Raw genomic sequence first — 20,592 nt, 5'->3', positions numbered from 1 at the left:
ATTTTAAATTTACAAATTTTATCTGTTTTTGCAAAGTGCTCTCTAGCTTGTCAAGTTAATTTTCATTTCAGTATCACGTTTTTATTTAGTGCCCAGGGTATGATGGTATTTTGTGCATTCTGTGGTTTGTATTAATCCTGCTGAGCTTGGTTGATTTGTAGCGGAATATTCTGAACAAGTATTCGCTTTTTTAAGAGTATTATAGGAAATAAGACAGGTAATTAAAGCTGATTTTGCATTTTTTAAAATGAAAGTTAAATAGTCATCAGCACTGCTTGAGTATTATAAAAGTGTTCGCATTCATAACTGATCCAAATGCCGCACCACGATGATAATATATTTTTCTTTGTGAAATAAACTGCTTTAGTTTTCGGCAAAAGTGCTTTAGAAGACTTTTTATTATTGTGTCATGGCAAAAGAAGCATGTTTTTTTTTTTTGTTTTTTTTTTAGCATTTCATATTAGAGAGTACATTTTTTAAACTTTCATTTTGCTCAATATTAGCCAACCCCCAAAGTTGAGCTCCAGCGTATAGAAATATATCAAAGGTTAGAGAGTTTAGATTTTCTTATTTTACTGTCTGTTAATAATAATGAAAAGTAATAGCAATGAGCCGTTAATTTTAAAGTGGAATTTTGGGAGACAAAAGCCCTGTATTTCGGTGTATAGAAGCCGGCCATAATTTTTTCAAAGTATTTTCGCTCTAAGGATAACCGATTGTTAACGCCTTTATATGCATAGTGTGCGATCATTTTCTAGATTGTTTTTGATGATAATTAGAATGCTATTCACAATCAGACACATGTGTGTGAATTGTGAACTATATACTATATATCAACTATATACTATATATCAACTATATACTTACCATCATAGGCGAACTAGTTGCCGCTAACACACTAAATTGTTAATCAGCACTATTAGGCCTAAATGCGTGAAATGCATCCATGTTATTATTGCACCCGCAACTAAAAAAACGGATCCAAAATTACTTAGAATCCTGCCCTAAATATAATAAGGTATGTATATAGTTGGATAAGTATATCTCCGTGTTAGAATGTGACTTACACACACCTTATACACATATATACATCCACATTGTTATACCGCTCAGTTTTAGTGACTATTTCAAGGGTCAATCAAAATTGACAGGAAATAGAATATGCAACACCTGTTTCTATAGTGCCAAAGACCTTACATAACAGCTTACATATTCGGGCAATAATAATATTATTATTATATATGTAGACTAAATTTTGTATATATATGGGTGTAAGTTTATATCCATATACACTGGTGTTCAAAGAAAGTGCATCACTAGGAATTTCACATTTCTACCCCTTTTTCGCGATGGTATTAATGACTAGCATCAAAAATAGATATATAAACAAAAGATATTTATTAATAGTTAAGGCAAGGCAAAGTTAAGTAATATTTGACAGGTGCTCTCAAAATATTCCAAAATGAGCATTTGCAACCTTTATACAACAGTTTTGGTAAACAATTATGGCTGAAATGTTATCAGAAGCCCTCAGTTTGCTTCAATTTATCATTTTAAATGGAAAACAAACTGAAAAGTTCACTAGGTGCAAACTAATATTTAGTTGAACCACCTCTGGCCCTGATGACAGCAGCACACCATCAAGGCATTGACAGGATCAGTTTCTGAAGATAATCAACTGATAGTTCGCACTGCCAAACATGAATTATGGCTTCCTGAAGTTCACAAAGGGTCTTTGGTTTCTTTCTGGCAACTGCAGATTCCACAAAATGCCAGCAGTTCTCTATAGGATTCATGTCCGGGCTGTTTCCTAGTCATCTAAGAGTTATAATGTACTGTTCTTCCAACCATTTTTTCACCTGTAACAAATGTAAACACATTGCTGTTGAACCTGTAATGCAGAAATGAAGCTAAAGTAACTACAAAAGTGCCTACTTATACTTTTTGCCCAATGACAAGGAGCAGAGTCATCCTGAAAGATGTAGTTACTTAGCAGGTTTGAATGGCCTCTAATGGTTGGCAGCAATTTGCTTTCCAATATAGCCAGGTATCCATTGGCATTTACGGAATCTTTTATAAACTGCAGGTGACCTACTCCACGATACGCAATGCACTTCCATATTTGATTGGTAGTGAATTTCACTGTAGATACCATACAGTTTGGATGGTATCCTTCACCACATCTACGGCGAATCATTCGTCTCCCGTCAGAGCCACAGGTTGTATTTCTTCTCATCCAAGGAAGTAACTGACTTCCACTGCTCTGTGGTCCATTTAACATGCTCCTTACACCAAATTAATCAGACCTTTTTCATTTTTTGTATGAGGAGGGGCTTCTTCTTAGGACGACGGGCTACAAGTCCATTTTTGAAGAGGTGTCTTTTGACTGTTACTGCACTTGCTATCACTCCTATATGTTCTCCCATTCTCTTCTCAGCTCAGACGAAGAAGGTTTACAATTTTTAAGGCATAAGCGCTTCGAAACGCGTTTCTGTTTTGGGGTAGAAACTCGTTTGCATCCAGTTCTCTTTTTCCTATCAGCAGAACCAGTATTATTGAGCTTGGAAAGAAATCTACTCACTGTCTACTGATTACAAGACACTATGAGCAATATGATGGGAAGAATAATGTTCATCACATAAAGCTACAATAGAATTCTTTCTTCATGGCGTCAACTGAGCCGACCGGGCTAGCCGAGTGGGTAAAGTACCTGCCCGGCAACCCAAAGGTCGCGGGTTCGATTCCCGCCTCGGGCTTGGATCAAAGTACTGCAAAAACCTTGGGAGGTGCAATATGGCCACAGAAGCCGATGCGCCAACAAGTACCAAATCAAAAAAAAAAAAAAAAAAAGCGTCAACTGCACGAAACTCGCCATCCTAACACAAGCAAGGAATGACTGCAACTCTTGCAGACCGTGCTTATGTAGCTGAAAGTAACAGCTGATGCAATATTATGTCATCACCTACACATGTCATCTTATCTGATGCAGTCTGCAGAAATATTGTCATATAGTTATGTTATTTGAATAATACAATTATAAGGGGTGATGCGCTTTCTTTGAACACTAGTGTGTATAAATATACGATTACTCCATATATAAGATTGCTCTTATATAGGGATATAAGATTTTTTTGTGTACTGTGTACACTGACTTTAGTCCATAAATTGCATACAATAAGATTTCACTATTTACAAAATATCATGACAAATCAAATATTATATATATTAATGGGTGATATGAATTCCAATGTAATTGATATCTAAACATAATAATAAGCTGTAATTTTTAAACTAATAATGATCTTTCCTTACATCTTGATGTGAGTAGTACATTTTGCCTAAAGATTGTAATTTTCTCAAATGGAGATTAATTAAGTTTGCCAATTTTTTCTAACCTTGGCTGAAACCCATTATATAATCTTCCTACTCTCCCCTCCGTACTGTTGTACATTATTTCCCCCAACTCCGAGTTAATATCCTGTCCTCAGTCATCTGTTTGGAGATAATATGAAGACTGTTCAGTGAAGAATGATCATAATTTTTAATTTTTTGCTGTTTATAGCAGACCTGTGGAATTTAAGACCAATAACACTGAGAGAAGATTATCTATCATATAATAGAAAGGCAACTGGCAGAGATGTTGAGAATCTCAGTAGGGAGTATGCATGGTATTCTCCATGGCCATTTGACAGGTGTTTGTGCACACTAGGTTCCAAGGCCACTCACACCTGAGCAACAGCAAGTTTGCACAGAGGTTTGTCAGGAGCTGCAACTGATAGTTACTGAAGGTGGTGAGGTTCTGCACGAGGTGATAATGGCTGATGAGATGTGGCTTCGTTTTGACCCAGAGGTAAGCAACAAAGCTCTGTTTGGAAGTCTACGTCATCAGCAAAAAAAAAAAAAAAAAACTTAAAAAAAGCTTCTGCAGGAAAGGATATGGTCACCTCTTTTTTTAATATTCAAGGAGTGGTTTACCAGCATGTTGTGCCACATCCTACAGCTGTTATGGGACCTTACTACAGAACTGTACTGTGCACTTTGCAGGATCACATTCATCGCGCTTGGGGGCGCCTCTGTAGCCAAGTGGGAAGGAGCAGTAGTGTGTATCACATGCTTCTTGATTAGACCGGGGTTCGAGCCCATCACCACCAAATACGGAAGATGCGAAAGGTCAGGGAATGACCACCGCATATCCCGGAGCAATATGGCCTTAGTTGCTAATGCTCCTATAAACCAAAACAACAACATCAACATCCATCGCGAATGACCACAGTTGCACACAGGTTGATAGATGCTGCATCATGACAATGAGATACCTCACATTGCTCATACTGTCATCAAGTACTTAGCCAACATTAACGTGAAAGTGTTCCTCGTCCACCCTACAGCCCTGGCCTAGCACCCAGCAATTTTTATTTTTTATTTTTTTTTTATTTCTAAAGTTAAAGAAAATGTGAGAAAAATGTATGTTTCTAATCATCAGAAGTTGTAAAGACATCAGAGGCAATTCTCAAACCATGTCAAAAAATGGCTTCCTCTATGTTTTTGAAGAATGGCAGAAACATTGGAATAAGTGCATTTCATCAAATGGGGGCTACTTTGAAAAGGACCATCAAAATATGGATGATCAAAAGTAGTAGTAATAGTGGCATATGATGCAAGAAAGCAAGTGTATGAGCTTATGCAGCATCAGCCAAAAAAAAAAAAAAAAAAAAAAAAAACCATTCCCTCCAAATGCCTGTCCAGTTCCTCTTTAAATTTATATAACCTATCAACTTCTACAATGACAGATGGAAGTTTGTTCCAGCAATTAACCACCCGCTAGCAAAAGGCAAATTTCCACACATCTATTCTACATCTGTCTTTTCTTAATTTGAATTTATGCCCCCTTAGGTTCGTAATCTGAACAAGCGGAAGGATCCCATCAGAATTCAGCGTACTCAACCCATTCGAGGCCTTATACACCTCAATCAGATCACCGTGCAGGCACCTAGTCTCCCGCCACTGCAATTTGCAGAACTTAAGCCTCTCTTGGTAAGAGGATCCCTTCATTCCCCTCACCAATCTTGTTGCCCTTCTCTGTACACGCTTAAGCAAATCGACATCCTTCCTAAAATGAGGCCTCCAGACCTGTATGCAGTACTCAAGGCATGGCCTGACCATTGCCTTATACAGAGGGACAATCACCTCCTTTTCCCTGCTAGCAAAATTCCTATATATCATTGACAAAACCCCATGACCTGCCCTGGCAGCCTGTCTGCATTGCTCAGAAAACTTCATATCTGACTGCACAATTACTCAAAGGTCTTTTTCATTTTCTACCACCTTAAGTGTAGTACCACATAGTACTTTTCTCTCGGGTTACTTCTACCCATATGCAGTACTTTGCATTTGTCAAGGATCAACTTCAGTTGTCACTTCTTAGCCCATCTGCCCAAATTATCTAGATCCTGTTGCAGTAGCACACTGCCATTACTGTCATTAACAACCCTGCCAACCTTTGTATCATCTGCAAACTTCGACATTAAACCTGATATACCTTCATCAATATCATTGATAAATATAGAAAACAACAGTGGACCCAACACCGAACCCTGTGGGACTCCACTAATAACATTAGTCCACGAAGAGCAGCACCCATTGATTACCACCCTCTGTCTTCTCGCACTTAACCATCCTTTTATCCATTGTAGCAACTTACTCTTAATACCATTCTGCTCCAATTTGTACAATAATCTTCCATGCGCAACAGTGTCAAAAGCTTCCCTGAAATCCAAATATATGATATCAAAATTATTTTTTGCATCCAGTTCCTTTGTAACCACATCATAATATGCTATCAGATTTGTCAGACAAGACTTTCCCTTAACAAACCCATGCTGTGTCTGAATTATTGCTGCAGTCTTGTCTAGATGATCCTGTAATGCATCTTTAACCAGTGACTCCATTATTTTACCCGGGACAGAAGTTAAACTAACTGGTCTGTAATTACTCGTGTCACCCTTCGATCCCCCTTTGTGAATTGGGCATACATTTGCACATCTCCAGTCCTTCAGAGAACCTCCTCTGAGTCCAAGGATGCTCTCATAATTATGGCTAAGGGTTTGCTTAGTTGCTTTGCTGCTGCCTCTAATATAACTGGATAGATCCCATCCACCCCAGGTGCTTTTCTAATGTTTAACTTCAACAATTTCTTCTCCAATTTGCTCTCAGTTATTACAAAATCATTAAGTACCCTGCTACAATTTGATAACTTTCTGCCATTTTCAAACCTTAATAATTCCTCATGTGTGAATGTAGATGCAAAATACTCATTCAGTTTGTTTGCTATCTGCGCAGGATCATCAACAGTCGAACCATCGATGTGAAGTGGACCAATCAGATTCATCCGCTTCCTTTTAGGGTTTGTATAAGTAAAGAAATCCTTGCTGTTTTTCGTAGTATCTTTTGCCAAGGATTTCTTGTAATCTGCCTTTGCCTGCCTTAACCTCCTTTGTGACCTGATTACAGACTAGCTTATATCTGCCGGAGGCTTCTGAGGCTTGATAATTTATATGCATTCCATGCATTGTTCTTCTCTGTTACGAGTCTCGTTAGTTCATTTGATAACCATTTAGGCCTAAACCTTGAACAATATTTCTTAATAGGTATGAAACTTTTAGTAGCATCCATGATTAATTCCTTGAATGCTTCTCACTTAGAATTTACCATTGGTAACATCGTCAGTTGATCACACTGTACAGAATCTAAAAACTGTCTGAGACCACTGTACTCACCTTTACGGAAGCAAAAACCCTTTCCTTTACCCCTGATGGTAATTAAATCTTTAAGTAAATCCCACATCAGTACACTGTGATCACTGCCACCTAGTGGTTCTTTTATCTGCAAATTCTTAATACACGAATGATTACTGCTGATAACCAGATCAAGAGTATCTCTCTCTGGTTGCCTCTTGAACATGCTGCTGCAGAAAAAAGAATCATCCAATAAATCCACAAAAGTCTGACTAGTGTGTGAGTGACCAACCCACAAGTTCCAGTCAATATCTGGGAAGTTAAAATCCCCCATTATAAGACATTCTGATTTACTAGCCCACTCTATTTCTCTATACAATTGTTCATTGTACTCATTCGAGTCATTAGGCCTATAACACACTCCTACTCTTATTTTTGCTTTCGCAGTCACACCAAACTGACTCAATAGTGCACTGTTCATCTATATCAACTGGGTGCACTTCTTTTGATTTTATGTTTTTCTTAATTACAGCATAACACGTCCTCCCTTCCTATCCTGTCTATCTGGGTGACACCACGTCCCTGCCATCCCAACAATATCTGCATTTGATGTCTTGACGAACACTTCAAATTCATCAAATTTGTTTACTATACTTCTAGCATTGGTATACATGCACCTATTCCTATTCACCCTAACACATCCCATATACCCACCTATTTCACGATGACTGCCATCCATCCCTGAAACCCCCAACACCCCTCGCTCCAGGTTGCTACTTATGCTAATAGAAGTTGTGCAAGGATCACCTTGACCTCTGCCTGCGGCTACTGTTAAACTATTAGTGCTTGTAGCCCCCCAAGCTAGCAGTTTTCCGACCCACCTAACGCTGCCTCGATAGCATCAGCAAATATTCTTGCACCCTTTCTACTTAAGTGTATCCCATCCCTGTAGAAGCAGTCTCTCCTGTTAACAAGTACAGAACAGACTGAAAAAAATTCTACCCCTTGAGCCTTGCACGATCTTTCCAGGGCCGAATTGATTGACACGGCTCTCATCATATACTCCCTCCTATCGTGTCTGAGCAGAATTGCAGACACTTTCAGGTTCAACCTTTATTCACGGCTTTTGTTCAACAGTGACCTGTACTTGTTAAGTAATTCTGCCCAGCATAATAAATTTCTTCATAACATAATAAAGGTATGTTATGAAGAAAAAAATTATGAATGAAGCCCTTTGTAGTAGACCCAAAATTTTCATTTCCATACCGTTTCTTCCTTACAGCCCTAAATTCTACATGCCTTTGGTTCCTCAAAACTGATCTTTGTCTGATGTTTGATCAAAAAAGTGGTTATACAGTATTTTCAGATCTGTTTATTTTCCACTTTATAGTGTGCAAATCTGTGCCTTAATTAGTACCTCTGCCCTAAAAAACATTCATGCTCTGAGTATACTGGGTACATAAATGGATCAATGTCAAATTTAACAAACCTTATACAATGTCTAGAACACAACTGCTGTGACAGTCTCCATCATATATTTTGTTGTCAGTTAGCAGGTGCTGATGACTCGCTGTAATGTCTGTGACATTGCCCTATTATGCATCTTGGCTAATTTCTTGTCTCCAGCACTTGAGAAGTCACTCCTCATTACAGTTAAAATTGAAAAGGAATTAACAGTATGAATTCCTGTTTCACGTATGCCATCAATAGCTTCTCCAAGAGCTCCGTTAATGTCAACCAATGGGTGATAGAATCCAAAATGAATTTTATTCAAGTTTTTTCTTTGTTTTATTTATTACATTGTCATGTTTATTGTGTTCAGGTTTTTGTAAACTCCCCCAAGTTCCTTTTTGTATGGCAATAAATGAGTTTATTTCAGTAGGTTCTCAATGACTTAAAACATTCTTTAGTTGAAAATTTTACTGCTTTTCGATTAAAAAAAAAGTCACTGCAGAAACAAAACTATGAATATAGTTTTGAATATTCAAACTTTGTTCAATAAAATTTAAGAAAAAAATTTATACTTATAGACCTGCAATACACTAGTGAACATTTAAAAATATGTAAAATCCATTAAAGATCACTGTTTTCAATTCAGTTGAAAATCTAAAAATTAATTTTTTTATTATTAAAACAGAAAGGGGTGTCTCACAGATGCCATGCAAGCATCTTTGTTAAATTGAGGATGAGAGTGATGGAAGGTTAAATGCTGATCTTTAGGTAATCTTGCAATTGGATGAAGAAATTAGTTAACTTAAATCCTTCTACAACTCAGTCCTGTCTTTTTTGTTGCATGCTCATCTTTGATAACACTCAGACTTATTTACAAGATTACTTATCTTTATTAAAGATTACCCTCAGTTCTGATCTCTCTTAGCATAAGCATATTACCAATAATGATTCCTCTTCATCAAAAAACTTTTTTTTTAGCTCTATGCCTTTTCTTTTGAACCTCACTCTGTAGAAGTCTGAAATGTGCCCTACCATGGAGTGTTCCTACGTTTGAGGTGGTAAAATCCCCCTGAAACTTTTAGATTCTATTCAAAAGAGGATAGGTTAATTAATGATCTATCTTTTACAGTCTCTTCACTCTCTATCTCCTAGGTGTGCATGTTTACAGATGCTTCCACAGGCACTGTTCTTCTGAATTGGAATCTGTAATATGCCTATTCAGTTCCAAACCAGTTCAACACATTCCACAACCAATCGACACCCGTTTGGCATCTCTTACGAAACTCACAGAACCAATGTATCTTCATTTATCGCTTCTATTTTCTGAAACAATCTTCATATATATTTCCTGAAAATTACAGTCTACTGATATTCAAGTCTAATGTCAATAATATTATGTGTCTTTTCAGCTTTAAACCTATGCACGGTACTGAATATCATAGGTTCTAATACCTTTTTTGTTGGGGGGGGTTACTTTAAAACACACACGTGCACACAAAATATACATAGTGTCTATCAGCTGGACAGATAGCAGAAGAATGGTTAATACATTAGAATTGTGGAATGTCTAAAGTAATAGTTACAGAAGCCATGAATGCATGGCTTCTGTAACTATTACTGAAGATGCATGAATACAGAGCTGGCCAGTCTTATCAAGCAGTGTTTCACAACATGTCATCCTCAGACCACTTGTGGTTTGCAAAACTTATGAAAGTGGACCACGGGACTTTGACCAGCAAAGGTTTTTATAGTAAAACGCAGCTTTTTTTTTTTTTTTTTTTTTTTTTTTTTTGTGGTAGGCAATAATCCCCAATTAACATTGATATGAGATGCATATCGAATTCCTGTTGACAAGGATATCTGCATGCACAGCTTTTTTGGGAGATGCTAAATGCTGTGTTGTTTAAAAATTATTATTATTATTTTTTTAACTTCTGATTTAAAAATTAGTAGTGTAATTATTATTTATGCTTCTCTGATTGAAGTTTGTGAATTTGTTTGTTGCTTGGCCTTTGTAATTATGTAAGAAGCCACAGTTGACTTATGCTGCCATTGAATAGGATAAGAATGTTCAAATTTTGCTGCCATTGTGTTGTACCAATAAGAACTTCAAATTCTGCTGGCATTGTTATAGTATTGAAGTGATACTTGGAAGTTTTCTATGTACTTTTGTATCAGTGAAATCAGTATCAAAAAAAGCCTATAAACTATAATTTATAGCATAGAAACAATAGTTTTTAATAATGTGACTTTGTCACATAATACAAACGTAATCTAAAATAGTGTAGTTTGTACTGCCATTAAGTAAACGGGATAAATGTAGCATATTCGATCTAGCTAGCAGAACGTTGTTTTTAAATTAAATTTAGACTAATGTCATGCCTCCGACTAGAGCGGCAAAACAAAGAGCTCAGCGTAGCGGGAATGCTTTGGTTTAGGGGAGAACTCCTGAAGGCAATTCCCTGAGTAATCAGGATTATGTTTCACAAAAACTTCACTAGTAATTATGTTACTTGTGCTCTTTTTGAAAATCTACTTCTAGCAGAACATGATAGGGGATGCCTTTGTGTTCAGCGCAAAGAATATGAGGTTAAATGCAACCCCAGCATTCTTATGGATTATATGAGGGCTTGAAGGATAGGCTTGATACCCTTCAAGGATTAACAGAGAGGGGGAATCCATCGAGCACTCAGCTGCCCATCCCAAAGCTTGAGCACATACTTCAGCATCAGACAACACAAAGATATTCTCTGCAGCAGAAATCTTTGGTCTCACAGGAGGTAGCTATAGTTGGTGATTCGATTTTCAGGAAAGTGGGAAATATATTGTGCAAAAAAAGGGACAAGTGGAATAGGACCAGGGTGTCTGCCAGAGGCTGAAGTATATGATATTGTAGAACTTCTGTTATCTTTTAAGGGCAAAAAAGGAAATATTGTTGTACGTGTTGGCAGTAATTATATTAAGAGTAGGAGATCTGAGGATTTAATTGCAAGTACAGAGCAATGTTGATAAAAACTTGTGAATTAGGATTGAAAATGTTGGCAATTCTTCCCAGATACAATAGGAGGGAATACATAATGAGAGCATTATTCATCAGTTTGGCACTTGAGAGTCTGTGAAATGCTGATGGGGTAGAATTTTTCTCAGGATGGTCTGTGCATGTTAACAGGACTGTTTCTACAGGAATAGGACACCCTCAAATAAAAATGGCGCAAGGCTAGTTGCTGATGCTATTGAGGCATTATGGTGGAAAGTGAAATGATTGTGATAACTGAGAGGAAAGTGAGCAAGGAATTGTTGAAGCTAATTGTAGAAAAGGTACCTGGGGTGGATGGGATTTATCCAGTTATACTATCTTAGGAGGCAGCAAAAGAGTTAAGAAAACCTTTAGCTATGATTAGCTAAAGGTTTTCTTAATCCTTAATCAGAGTATTCATGTATTCTGGTGAGGTCCCTATGGACTGATGTGTAAATGTATTTGCAATTCACAAAGTTAGAATCAAAGGAAGACATGACTAATTACAGACCTGCTAGCTTGAATTTTGTTCCAGGAAAAATAATTGAGTCACTGGTTGAATTTTTAAAGCAGGATCATCTACTCACCAATCCAGTTATGTTGCAGTTATAGCATGTATTTGTTAAGGACAGTCATGTCTAACCAGTCTAATTAGATACTATGACACAGAAACAAAGGAACTTGATGCAAAAAATCATATACTTAGATTTCAGAAAAGCTTTTAATAATGTTGCACATAATAGTCTGCTATACAAATTGGAAAGGTGCAGCATTAAGTGCAAGTTGCTGCTATGAAAAAAAGAGATGGTTGAGTGAGAGAAGAGAGTGGTTTACCCTGGGGTTCAGTGCTGTGCTTTTTTTTTTTCTCAATTTTTTAGTGATATTGATACAGGCATATCAGGCTTAACATGTAAGTTTGCTGATGATACAAAGATTGACGGGGAAGTTAATCAGGATATGCTACTGCAACAAGATCTAGACAAATTAGGTAGATGGGCTGAGAAGTGGCAATTGAAGTTTAATATTGACAAATGCAATGTACTGTATATGGGAAGCAATAATCCCAGATTAACATACCAGCTATGTAGTACTACACCCAAGCCAGTGAAGAATGTAAGAAACCGGAGGGATAATTATGTGGTTAGATATGAAGTTCTCTTATCTTCTCTTGTACAAGAAGAAATGGATGTCAAACCAAGAAAGTACCTGACAAATCATTCTTGGAACAGTTTGTGGAGGAAGAAATGGACACAGGACAGCATCCATACTTCCACAAGAAAAGAAAAACCCAAGATTGAGAAAAATAAGCCTTCGGTGCTTTTGAAGCTGACTGATAGATCCACCAAGCCCAAGTAATAGCCAAATTTCTGCAGTGGAATTGTCATGGATTCCAGAAAAATACAGAAGACAAGGCACTCCTGCAGAATCATGATCAGTTCTGCTTTTACTTACTGGAAACTTATTATTTAAAGGCAAATGATGACTCCGCATTGCATAACATTACTATTATTCATAAGGATAGAATTGTGGATAGCTCTGCTCATGGAGGAGTTGCTATCCTTATGCAACCTTGGTCTAAAAGATCATCTTCCCATTTTTATTAAAAACTTTTTATCCCAATCTTTTTTCCAAGCTCGAGTAGTATCCACTATCTGTTGGTCCTTTTTCCAAGAGGAGGGAGTACTGCACAGATCTCTTTAAGTGTTACACTTTTTGCCATTAAAGCAAACTCTAAACAGTGCACTTTATTTTGATGATTTCAGCATATTTTCCCAGTCTAACATGAGGGTAATTGAGAAACAACTGCAACAAGCCATCGATTGCCTTAACTCCTGGGCAGTGGCCAATGGTTTCAGATTCTCATTGCAGAAGGCCATTTGCATACATTTTCGTTGCATGTGTAACCTTCACCCCTGTACTTGAGTTAAGACTCAGACAAAGAACTATTCCAATAGCACCAAAGAAGAAATTCTTGGGACTCATATTTGACAAAAAGTTGACATTCCTCCAACATATTCATCATCTATGCACAAGGTGCATCTCCATGCTCTTTTCTACTTCTTGGGGTGTAGACTGATATACTTTACTTTGTATCATGCACTTGTGTGATCGAAATTAGGTTTTGGGTATCGGGTATATGTGTTCGCCAGAAAAAGTGTCCTTAAGAGGCCTGACTCTATTTGCAGTCAAGCTATTTGTATTGCTACTGGTGCATTTAGAACGTCTCCTGTCAAAAATCTATATGTGGGAGCAAATGACCATCCTTGTTGCTTCAATGAAAATAGTTCTCTCTACAGTATGCTTTTAAGCCAAACTCCCTGCCAGACCACACCATGTGGACATCTGTTTTTGAGCCATGATGGGAAAATATAACACTTCAGACTGCCAACTGCCAATTGTCCATTTGATATTCATATCCAGCGCCTACTCAGAGATGTGAACATCAGAATATACAATGTTGCCTCATCACCAGGGAAACCTCTTCCATCCTGGCATGCTCATATTCTAGCCTGCAACTTGTCTCTTAACTGCTGGGAGTAGGATAGTACTACATCCGCTGCCTACCTTTCTACTTAGCACACCAAGCTGAACATTGACTTCTTGCCAGTATACACATTGGTTCGAAGTCAGAAATGTCTGAGTTCTGCAGATGTCTTCCCATAAACTACTATATATGAGCAGATTCCTTTCTCCCTCTCCCCCACTGAATGCAACATATTCACTGTAGAGTTGCATTCAATTGAGCTAGCCTTGGATCACATACACTTGCTTTATTGCATCACATGCCACCACTACTACTACAACAACAACAAACCCACCACCACCAAGAATGTAGGTGCCTCCGTTGCCAGGTGGGCAGGAGCAGCCAGTGCGTAGCACACGCTTCCTGATTAGACCGGGGTTCGAGCCCGTGACCACCAAATACGGAGGATGCAGAAAGGTCAGGGAATGACCACTGCATATCCCTGGAGCAATATGGCCTTAGTTGCTAATGCTCCTAAAAACCAAATAACAACAACAACAACCAAAAATGTATTATATGTACCATTGCTCTTAGTTCATTGCAGGCCTTGTCATCAATGAGGTTTAATCCTCATCCATTCCTGTCCCATGTATATCAGAGGCTACAATTCCATTTTGAATCTGAATTTGATCTTTATTTCTGTTGGATCCCCCAGCCACGTTGGGATCATGGGAAATGATTTGGCAGACACTGCAGCCAAATCAGCAGTGACCATTGCAATTCTTGCTTGTTTATTACGAGATTGTCTAATTGAACATTGGCAATGTAGTCTGCTCAGGAAGCATAAAGTGGAGGTTGTTCTAGCTCAGCTCTGCAGGACACAGTCATCTGGCACACTTTTCTGCTGAGTTCTGATGACCCTTCTGTGTTCAAACACTGTGACACCATTTTAATCATCAAACATATTCTTATTGAATGCCCAAGCTTTAAATGTACTCCTTTTATGTTTTGGCACTTTTAACCATCTGGCTGGCTGACTTAGCCTCTTACACTCAGATTTTATCTGACAAAGATGATATATCTAAAATTTTTAAAAACTAAATCTGTATACACAGATATAAAATGCCTTTTACAAAAGGTACTAGGAAAGTTTTGCAATATGACGCAACAATGAATCACAGGAAGCTGCTTGTTGCTGCATGTTGAGACATGTTCATACGTGCATAGTAGCCGCCGCGCCAAGTCGATGGGCTCAGTTATTCATTAGTAGTGAGAGTGTAAAGTGCTTGCGATGGCATCGTGGTCACGAAATGAGATAAGGACAGTTTTGCAGTATAATTTCGTGCGTGGTTTAACCATAGACCAGTGCTTAGAAGAAATGACTCTTACACTAGATGATGATTGTCCACATCGTACAACGATATTCAGGTGGTATAGAGAATTCCAAAGGGGAAATTTCACTCTGGAGGATTCTGAGAGGCCGGGAAGACCACGAACGTCAGTTACGGAGGAAAACATTACTGCTGTGAGGAAAATGCTTGACGAAAACAGGCGAGTGACCTACCAACAGATAGAGGATACTTTGGGCCTAAATGCACCAGCAATTCGTTCGATTCTGCAAGATCATTTGCACGTGAAGAAACTTTGTTCTCTCTGGGTGCCGCATCAACTGACTGAAGAGCAGATGACACGACGTGTGACTTGGTGCCGGGAGATGTTAAAAAAGTTTGATAAGGGACAATCTCGGTATGTGAACAACATCGTGACAGGTGACGAGACTTGGCTGTACTATTACGATCTGCCGACCAATGCTCAAAACAAAGTTTGGGTCTTTGATGATGACGACACACCCGTAATTGTCAGAAAATCCCGATCTGTAAAGAAGAAAATGATAGCTGTATTTTTCAAATCGAGTGGAATTGTGGAATGTGTCGTTTTGGACAGGCAGAAGACAGTCACAGCTAAGTGGTATACTGAACAGTGCCTGCCTAAAGTCATTGGATCTATGAAGAACCTGCGGCCAAAGTCAGGAATGGACACCTGGTACCTCCATCACGATAATGCTCCAGCTCACCGCGCCAAAGCCTGCACCGAATATTTGACCACGACAGGACTGAAACTTCTCGAGCACCCTCCCTACAGTCCAGACCTTGCTCCCTGCGACTTTGCACTGTTCCCGCATTTGAAAATGAAGCTAAAAGGGAGGCGGTTTTCCAGTGATGAGGACCTTCTACGGGCTTGGGACAACGAGTGTGCTTTACTCCCTAGTGAAACTTGGCAGAACTAGTTTAAAGATTGGTTTCGGAGGATGGAGAGGTGTATTGAATGTAGAGGAAATTACTTTGAAAAAATTAAATAAACAAAGCTGTATTGCAAAACTTTCCTAGTACCCTATATATACTTCTCTTTCTTTGCTTGTTTTTATCTCGATTTTCTTGTGTTTTGCTCTTAGTACATTTTGACATAATACCCTATTTATAGGTTACTGCTGTTTTTAATATATTTTAAGTATTGGACTTGGCACATCATAGCCTTAGCTGCTCATGCGCTAAAAACTAAAACACTATCTCACACCATGCTTATTCTGTAATTAGCATTCGTAACTTCTGAATCTGGGGAAGCCTTTGTTGTGCTTATGCTGCTTTTGATAAGTATGACCCCATCACCCCTTCTATCTTTCCTAGCCTTCCTAAATTCAGTGTGCATACCATAGTGAAATTCTTCATCCCCTCAATTTCCAGGTGACACCACATTTCCATTAGTCCTGTTATTAGCCCCAGGGGCTCACATCTGGTGAGTATGGGCTTGGCACACCCAGGGTCCTGAGCTGGATATCATCATACTTCTCTTTCTTGTTGATTCCCTTCTACTTTTGACTCTCTCTCTCTCTCTCAGGGTAACTCGAGAATTTTTTTTTTTTTTTTTTTTTTGGCTGGTGCAGCATAAGCCTCAGGCTTCCTTGCACCATATAGCTAATAATAATAATAATAAATGTTAGCTTTTGGTATCCTAACCAGAAGTGTGGATTTACTCATTTCATTATACAACATTTACCTTAACTGTGCTATAGACAGTTAAGGCTAAGTGTTAGTGTTAACACAGTTCAGGTTGGTGTTATATATTTTACTACGTTTACACACTCCTTGTTTATTTGAGTTTGTTTCCCTATCATTAGTTTCCCGTTCATTTGAAATGTGCTACCCTCAGAACATCTTGGAAATACCGGCTGCTGTAGCAAAAAACAGGAACACCTGAGATATGTGTAAGTGTTACTTTAACCCATACATTAGATAAATATATATCTGTATTACCCCTGCCCACCATGACTAGCAGTTTCCCTGAACCCTTAAGGTATCCTGAATGATACTGCCAAAAACTCTTGCTCCACCTTTGTTGAAATAAATTCTGTCTCTACAAAATCCTTTCCTTTTACCTACAAGTGATAAATATTTTCCCCAAAAGCCTTTGCAGAGTTACTCAAATCTTGAGTTAATCCACAAAGCTTTCAGCATATAGTCCCTTCTGTTGTTTCTGGGCAGAATTGCAGACATAAACATCCTGACCTAACTTGAAGTATATTTTCAGTGTTGTCCCATATTTATTTATCAAATCATCAATTCATGTGTGCTTAATATCATTAACCCCATGTGAATAATAATGCTTTCTTTACACCTCTTATCTGACATTGTGTTGGCAACATTATTAATTGTTGCTTCTGGTGACACACCTTTGTTCTGATCCACTTATCCTTATTACAAAAATGTTACTTGTTTTTCCTGACAATGAAATCTCCCAATAGAATTAAATCCTTTTGAACCAGAGCAATCTGCACTCGATTATTTTGTTCTGGGGCCCGGATTGGGTGTGCATTGCTTGATAAGCTATTAGAATCTTGATTCTCTGATGAGCTACTAGTTAGTTTTGTCTATAGGATAAGCAGTTGTTTCTTCAGTGACTCATCCTTCTAGTAATGCATCAAGTTTTAATTTTAAATTGGTACACTCCTTACATTGAGAACAAAGAATATAATTGTTAGTTGAGCAGAGAGGCAGTGAGAGAAAGCAATGCTGGTTATGAATCTTGAATCTAGATAAAGGGATCACTAGGGAGCAGTGATTATACTATATTGATGTTGGATTTGCTTGAAGATCATTACTACTGTCAAGGTTAAAGGGAAGGGATTTTTCTTTCATAAAGGTGACTACAGTGACAGTTTTTAAATTATTTTCAGTGGAATAGCTTGACAAATCTTAGAAGAGCCAAATATAAAATTTCACAAAAATCTGTCAACTGAGAGTTGTTACACGTGGGCGGACTGACAAATAAATAATAATTGCCAACTTTGTTGGTCCGATTTTAATGAAATTTGTGCTGTCTTGACAAAGCTTTCTAAAAGAATCATAAAATTTTATGAAATCCATCCACTAGGAATTGGATTATTACATGCTGACAGACAAAGAAATGGTAACTGCTGGATTACTACTGGTTTGCTTTAATGAAATTTTGGTTGGCTTGATAAATCTTTTTAATAGAGCCAAATAAAAATTTTATGAAAATCCATCCACTGGGGGTAGAGTAATTACATGCAGACAGACATAAGACAATAAATGCTTTATGGATATATGCTAATTCATCAAAAAAAAGCATTTCAAAATATCTAAAAGGGAATAGGCAGGAATTTTTATCCAGGGAGGCTCACTTTTTTTTTTTAGGGGTGGGAGGTCTGCCAAAATTGAATTTGTTGACCACATATTTCATTTACAAAATTTGAAAATAAAATAAGTGTGAAGTGGCATGATGAAATTGTAAAGGTGGTGACTTAACAAATAAGTTAAGAATCTCTGGAATAAAATATTTCAACACATTTTGTGTCCAGTCATTTTCAGGCTTGAAAAATTTACTGTTTTTGAATAAAGTATAACAGCCAAAGTAACCAAACCTGTATTCTTGAAATTATGGTAAAAGTTTTCCTCAAAAAGAAACATCATTTAAGTTGCCATTGGAATTGTCTTCCAGGTGTAAGCACTGCTGGGGTTAAGTGATGTCAGTAAATTCGGCTCCTTACATCAACATTTCTCAAACTATGTTCTGCGGAACACTAGTGTTCCATGAGATGTGAACAAGTGTTCTGCGAAAAATCGTAATTAATAATTAAAAATAATAATAATAAAATAAATGAATTTTGCATATTTGTAGCGTACATTATAATATCATTATAATATTTAACATAAATTTTTTTCCATTTATTATTGTATTGGCATAGACTAATAATCAAATAGACCGCGGAACACTTTATTTTGGTGGGTTTTGCACAGAGAAGTATGCGTAGAGTTAATGACACCTACAAAAAAGTATCAATGTGGTGATCTATTCATATACGATTTAGCTTGGAGTACACGGATTGAAGGAGAGGAGGAAGCAAACCAATATCATAACTAAACTCACTTCCTTGTCTAAAAATTTTTTTTTTTTTTTTTATAATTATTAGTATTTAAAAATATTATTATTAAAATATGTGACTATGGTGGTTGAAAAAAGGAAATTTAAAACGAGAAGCAAAGTACTTCTAGTAGTGCAACTGTGGTCGATGAAAATGAACACAATATTGTCACACTTCAAAGTGAGAATGAACAATCGCAGCCTTTTGTTCCCCAAAAATCTGAAGTGAAAAAACAGGAACCAACTAATAAAAGACCAAAACGAAAGTATAATGACAGTTATTTGAATTTCGACTTTACATGTTTTGGAAATAAAGATGCTCCTGATGCACAGTACGTCGTATGTAATAAAATATTAGCAAACAGTTCTTTGGCTCCCGCTAAACTTGTGTTTCATAAGTGTTCCATGAATACAAGATTAGATAACTCTAATCTAACGTATGTTGTGAGATGAAAAGTGTTCCACGACTAAAAAGTTTGGGAAATGCTGCCTTACAATAATACGGCCTTAAAAAAATAAATAAAAAATATTTTTGTTTATGCTCAAGAATAGTTATATAGGATTAAAGAAACTTATAAAAGACAAGAATGTTACAGTATTTTGTAGTGTTGTCGATTTGAACACAACTATACTTGTACCTGACTACTCAGTTACAGATATGCTAGACGTATACAAAGAAAATTATTTACAGTGAAAATTAAATTTTAATACTTAGATATAATTGCGTTTGTGTGTGTTATTAGTGATTTTGTTTAATTTAACTTTTAATCTAGTTACTATATGTCTTTAGCAGTCACTAAAACATTTGGGGAAATCAACTCAAAATATAAACCCATTCCTTATAATGCTATTTGTGTTATTAAAAATTTTTGTTTATCTTATAGCAAGGCTATTTTATAATGAGAAACAAACACACATTGATTTAACTGCTATGAATATACAAGTGTTTCAGTTAAAAAGCACTGGGGTCTATCTTGATTATTTTTTGGTTTAGACTATTTGTTCTTTGGACTTTTTTTTTTTTCCTTTTTTTCTTTCTTGTAATATTTTTGCCAAATATTTTAAATTTGATGCTAAAATTAAACTATTTTGAATTGAAATAAATTACAAAATCTAACTAATAGTTAGTTAGATTTTGTGATTCTGAAATAATTATGTTGTCTAATCAGCTGCTTAATGGGAAAGTTGTTTCCTGTCTTCAGATTAGTCCAAAAATGTCATCTCTGTACTTGAAAGTGAACTGATTTTATTTGAAACAAAAATAAAAACAAATACATCAGTGAAGTGAGAAGATATAACACAGCTGCACTCTTAACCAGTCATTCCCAGTTAAACACATATTTAAGAATGAACATTACACAATCGTGGGATTTTTTTTTACCCTTAATAAAATCAGCTTATTTGTTTCGGATATATAGTAATCATGTCTTTCACCTAAACTGAATATACGAACAGCTTTCCCAGTGAGGAAGAAAGCAATGTGATTA

The 20,592-nt window shown here is 37.0% G+C and overlaps 1 protein-coding gene across 1 annotated transcript in view; it reads left to right on the top strand.

Annotated features, from left to right (window-relative positions):
• Positions 1-717: 717 nt before the first annotated feature.
• LOC150084293 (uncharacterized) overlaps positions 718-20,592 on the top strand; it is a 67,828-nt gene continuing 47,953 nt past the window's right edge. The window contains exon 1 of the mRNA XM_090376174.1: positions 718-741. Coding sequence (XP_090232300.1) covers positions 733-741 — 9 coding nt within the window. The 5' untranslated portion in view covers positions 718-732. The remainder of the gene's footprint in view (positions 742-20,592) is intronic.

Source organism: Mastigoproctus giganteus, chromosome 6 (genome assembly GCF_048544385.1).
Source record: "Mastigoproctus giganteus isolate SK-2022 chromosome 6, ASM4854438v1, whole genome shotgun sequence".
Taxonomy (NCBI): domain Eukaryota; kingdom Metazoa; phylum Arthropoda; class Arachnida; order Uropygi; family Thelyphonidae; genus Mastigoproctus; species Mastigoproctus giganteus.
This window is presented reverse-complemented; position numbering and strand designations above follow the sequence as displayed.